Genomic DNA, 5,000 nt, shown 5'->3' with positions numbered 1-5,000 from the left:
AAGTGTGTGTGTGTGTGTGTGTGTGTGTGTGTGTGTGTGTGTGTGTGTGTGTGTGTGTGCGCGCGTGCAGAACTACAGCGGGGGGGAGGTGCCATACCTGGGGACATACCTGACTGTCCTGACCATGTTGGACACAGCTTTTCCTGACACAATGGAGGTACACACACACACACACACACACACACACACACACACACACACACACACACACTCCCACCACATACACACACAAACGTGCACACACACACACTCACACCTGTGCCAACAAACAGATTTACCTGTAATAATAATGTGTCTGTTATTTAGGGTGGACTAATCAATTTTGAGAAACGAAGAAGAGTGAGTACACACACACACACACACACACACACACACACACACACACAGCTGTTACATACTTATTAGTGCAGTTTATTTTAAATGTCAAATAAGTAATAGAAATAACTCATAACATGTTTCTTTTTGCCTGTCTGTGTGTCTGCCTGTCTGTGTGTCTGCCTGTCTGTGTGTCTGTCTGTCTGTCTGCCTGTGTGTCTGTCTGTCTGTCTGTCTGTCTGCCTGTGTGTCTGTCTGTCTGCCTGTGTGTCTGTCTGTCTGTCTGCCTGTGTGTCTGTCTGTCTGTCTGTCTGTCTGCCTGTGTGTCTGTCTGTCTGCCTGTGTGTCTGTCTGTCTGTCTGTCTGCCTGTGTGTCTGTCTGTCTGCCTGTGTGTCTGTCTGTCTGCCTGTGTGTCTGTCTGTCTGCCTGTGTGTCTGTCTGTCTGTCTGTCTGCCTGTGTGTCTGTCTGTCTGTCTGTCTGTGTGTCTGCTTTAGGAGTTTGAGGTTTTGTCTCAGATCCGCCAGTTGCAGGCCTCCTGCTCTCTTTACACTCTCCCGTCTCACCCACATGTTTTCTCCTGGCTCAAAAGTTGCTTACCCCTGTCTGACCAGCAGAGGTCAGTGTACTCTCTCTCACACACACACACACACACACACGCACACACAAACATTTCTAAAAGTAGCTGTTTGTGTGTGTGTGTGTGTGTGTGTGTGTGTGTAGTTATGAAATGTCCAGACAGCTGGAGCCACCAGTGGATTCATGTCCAGGGTCACCAAGCTGGAGCCATCGACTCATATCCAAGAAACTTGGCCTGTATGGTCTCACTCTCTGTCTCTCTCTGTCTCACTCTCTGTCTCACTCTCTGTCTCACTCTCTGTCTCTCTCTGTCTCACTCTCTGTCTCTCTCTGTCTCACTCTCTGTCTCACTCTCTGTCTCACTCTCTGTCTCTCTCTGTCTCACTCTCTGTCTCACTCTCTCTCTCTGTCTCTCTCCCTATCTGTCTGTCTCTCACACACAATCATTTCTAAAAGTAGCTACATGCTTACATACACACTCACCCTGCACCATAATGGTACTGACACAGAGTTTTGTGTGTGTGTGTGTGTGTGCCTCTGATAGCGCTAAGAAGAAAACCCACTCTGATCAGATGAGTGTTTCCTCATCAGGCTCCAGCAGCTCTGAGATGGATGACTTCTCCTTCTCACTCCGCCCAAAATCACAGGTAACTGATGGTCTGATGTCTGCTACAAAACTGTCATGAGCCACACAGTAGGAGTCACTGGCATCGTTTTGTCCACTGTACATCTGTGTATCACTGGTCTGTCTAATCTTTTAATTCGTAATAATTATAAACACGTGCGTGTGTGTGTGTGTGTGTGTGTGTGTGTGTCTGCAGTCTGGCTCGTGCCTGAATATCTCAGCAGACTCGGCTGAGTCGTGTCCTGATCCAAGCTGTACGTCTCCTGATTCCTCCTCCTCTCAGTCTAACATCTCCAGTCTGAGCCCTGATAGTGCTTCTCCATCATCATCCTCTTCTTCATCATCCCCCTCCCTGGCTGCATATAATAAACAGAGTGACAGCTGCATCATCAGAGTCAGTTTGGCGCTCCACAGTGGCAACATCTACAAGAGCATACTGGTACATTAGCAGTACTGATTAGTGATGATTAATCTTTAGAAAACAGCAGGTGCTTGTTTCAGTTGTGTAATAACTCTGTGTGTGTGTGTGTGTGTGTGTGTGTGTGTGTGTAGATAAGCAGTCAGGATAAGACAAGTCAGGTGGTACAGAGAGCGCTGGAAAAACACAACGTGGAGAACATGAGCTGTAATGACTTCACACTCACACAAATTTTGCACTATGATAAAGGTACACACACACCACACACACACACACACAGAGTGATAAAGGTCCACACACATTCAGTATAATAACCCAGATGTGGTCTTTCTCTCTCACAGAGCTGTTGATTCCAGATAAAGCAAACGTGTTCTATGCGATGTGTCCCTCAGAGAGTTATAACTTTGTTCTTCGTCAGCGCTGGAGGAGTCACATCATGAGCTCAAGTCCCGCTGTGTTGCGTAGAGCTCACAAGTAACCATGTGACCTGGAGGGCTTAGTGTGTGTGTGTGTGTGTGTGTGTGAGACATGCTAAATGATTTTATGTGCTTTTAAATATTAAACTCCCCAAGTTTTATTGGTGGAGGTGTTGACTGATGGAGGCCCGTGTGCAGATGATCAGACTAAAGGTAAAAACGTAATGTTGATCTGCTGTAGAAGTGATTATCAGCTGGTGTGTGTGTGTGTGTGTTGGGACCTTAATGTGTACAGTACAGATATTTATTTAAATAGTTTTGTGCAGTTATAATAATGATATGAATGCACAGGTATTATATGGAGCTTTATGTTTTGAGTGTTTTAACTACAAAGATTTTATTTATTTATTTGATGTTTTTATCGTTCAGTTTGTTGGGATTTTTCTTGTTAATGCACAAAAATCACCTGAAGCTGCAGTAAAGAGTTTATAAGTTCATCCTGTTTAAATCTTGTCCTTTAGTATTAATGCTTTCCTCTCTGTATAAAATTGTTTTAAATAAATGAATAAATTCATTTTTTATTTTTATTTGGTTTGTATTGTAGAGCAGGTGGAACTGAAGAACTCGACATCGCTGTGGCACAGAACCAGTTTAGTGAAATATGAATAAACTAACGATCACTTACAAAGACAGAAAAGGCATCAGGTTTATTTTTCTATATTTGTTGATTATGATGTTTACTGACTGAATAATTAATTGTACAAGTAAATATACACATTAATTATAATACAGAGTGTGTGTGTGTGTGTGTAAACTGCTTTAGAACAAATGTCAGTGTAGTTTATTGCCACCTGCTGGCTGAAGTCAGTCACTGCATGTATGTAATTATATAAATCATGTACAGCTTATTTTAATGTAGTTTGTTATATTAACGTGATTGTGTGTGTATAATGTCGCCCTGTGGTCTTCATCTTGAGAGGTACAGAGTGTGTGTGTGTGTGTGTGTGAGTTTACACTCTTTTGCGCTCACATACAGCCAGGTTGTATTTCCTTATATACACACAGCAGTGAAACACATCAGCTGTGAGGAAAATATATTTATATATAAAATCAAATGAGTCCGTATAAATCTGATTAAAAAGTTTGCAGCACTGAGGCGTCTTTTTGTTTACATACAGCACACTAATCGTGTGTGTGTGTGTGTGTGTGTGTGGTCTGATGCAGGATTCTGAGTGTTTATGTGAATCAGAATTAAGCTGCAATTTGAATGTGAATAAAAGCGTCACATGAGCTGGACATCACAAGTCCAACTGTCTCTCATCTCTCCTCTCTGCCTCAACCTGAGGAATTAAAGGAAACAGTGCCGTATTTATTTGAGTCAGGTGTAAAATCCTCTGTCCTGAAGATGTTCACTGACACTGGAGACAAAAGGCTACTCCACATGTTTATCATCAGTTTATTCACAGTGGAGTGTGAGCTGTACACGTCCACGTGAGCTGTTACTATGGAAACAATAAGGTATCAGTACATGAATATAAACCTGTCGTACAGTCAGAGCTGCTGTTAGAGAGAATTAATCAACACCTGAACACCAATCAGCAGTGTGTAGTGTCACGTCACAGTGAACTGAACTCTACACACCTCGTGCTCCATCTGCATCTCTAATTAAACCTCGAGTGAAGTCTCGTGTGAAAACGTTTAAAACCTTTTCTGCCAGTTAGGTTGTATTTTTGTGTCCAACACACTGAGGTCCTGACACCCAAACTGGACTGTGGTTTAACTTGTTTGTTTGTGGACACATTAATAAGGGGTCTGAACACAGCTCAGTGCTCAGGTGTGGATCCTGTCCTGAATATTTAACATCAGTTTATTATCATACTGTGAAGTGAACAAAAGTGATTCTTATTATTCACAGTTTTATCGTGGCAGATTTAGACATTTCAGGTTCACGTCGTGGGTCAAACACCAACACGATACAAACGTTGTGTTCATAATGAAACAAAAACAAAGAGCTCCAGGGTTCAGTGGATTAGATGCGACTCAGTCTTAGTTCCAGCATTAAATTATAGTGTAAAGGGTGTGAGTGCTGAACAGGAACAACACACACACATGCACACACACGTACAGACACCACGCACACACTCACTCACACACACACACTCACTCACACACACACAGACATACAGACACCACGCTCTCAATCACTCACACACACACACTCACTCACACACACAGACATACAGACACCACGCTCTCAATCACTCACACACACACACCTACAGACACCACGCTCTCACTCACACACACACGTACAGACACCATGCTCTCACTCACTCACACACACATACAGACACCACGCACTTACACACACTCTCACACATGTACACGTACAGACACCACGCACTCTCACACACACACACACATACAGACACCACGCACACACTCACTCACACACACACACACTCACTCACACACACACAGACACCACGCTCTCAAATCACTCACACACACACACACTCACTCACACACACAGACATACAGACACCACGCTCTCAATCACTCACACACGTACAGACACCATGCTCTCACTCACTCACACACACATACAGACACCACGCACTTACACACACTCTCACACATGTACACGT

General features: G+C 43.5%; 2 protein-coding genes across 3 annotated transcripts in view; one reads left to right on the top strand and one right to left on the bottom strand.

Annotated features, from left to right (window-relative positions):
- The window catches only part of rgl3a (ral guanine nucleotide dissociation stimulator-like 3a), a 10,408-nt gene extending 7,469 nt beyond the window's left edge, over positions 1-2,939 (top strand). For both annotated transcript variants that reach the window (XM_060869110.1, XM_060869111.1), the window contains exons 10-17: positions 71-157; positions 307-339; positions 812-933; positions 1,038-1,130; positions 1,438-1,540; positions 1,715-1,957; positions 2,071-2,185; positions 2,278-2,939. In XM_060869110.1, the coding sequence (XP_060725093.1) occupies positions 71-157; positions 307-339; positions 812-933; positions 1,038-1,130; positions 1,438-1,540; positions 1,715-1,957; positions 2,071-2,185; positions 2,278-2,414 (933 nt within the window). In that variant the 3' untranslated portion in view covers positions 2,415-2,939. The remainder of the gene's footprint in view (positions 1-70; positions 158-306; positions 340-811; positions 934-1,037; positions 1,131-1,437; positions 1,541-1,714; positions 1,958-2,070; positions 2,186-2,277) is intronic.
- A 116-nt stretch (positions 2,940-3,055) lies between these two features.
- nfil3-5 (nuclear factor, interleukin 3 regulated, member 5) overlaps positions 3,056-5,000 on the bottom strand; it is a 5,362-nt gene continuing 3,417 nt past the window's right edge. Inside the window, exon 2 of the mRNA XM_060869112.1 lies at positions 3,056-5,000. This exon is cut by the window's right edge and continues 1,976 nt beyond it. The gene's annotated coding sequence lies outside the window, so the exon portion shown is untranslated.

Source organism: Tachysurus vachellii, chromosome 4 (genome assembly GCF_030014155.1).
Source record: "Tachysurus vachellii isolate PV-2020 chromosome 4, HZAU_Pvac_v1, whole genome shotgun sequence".
Taxonomy (NCBI): Eukaryota; Metazoa; Chordata; class Actinopteri; order Siluriformes; family Bagridae; genus Tachysurus; species Tachysurus vachellii.
Note: the sequence above shows the minus strand (reverse complement) of the source record. Positions and strands in the feature narration are given on the sequence as shown.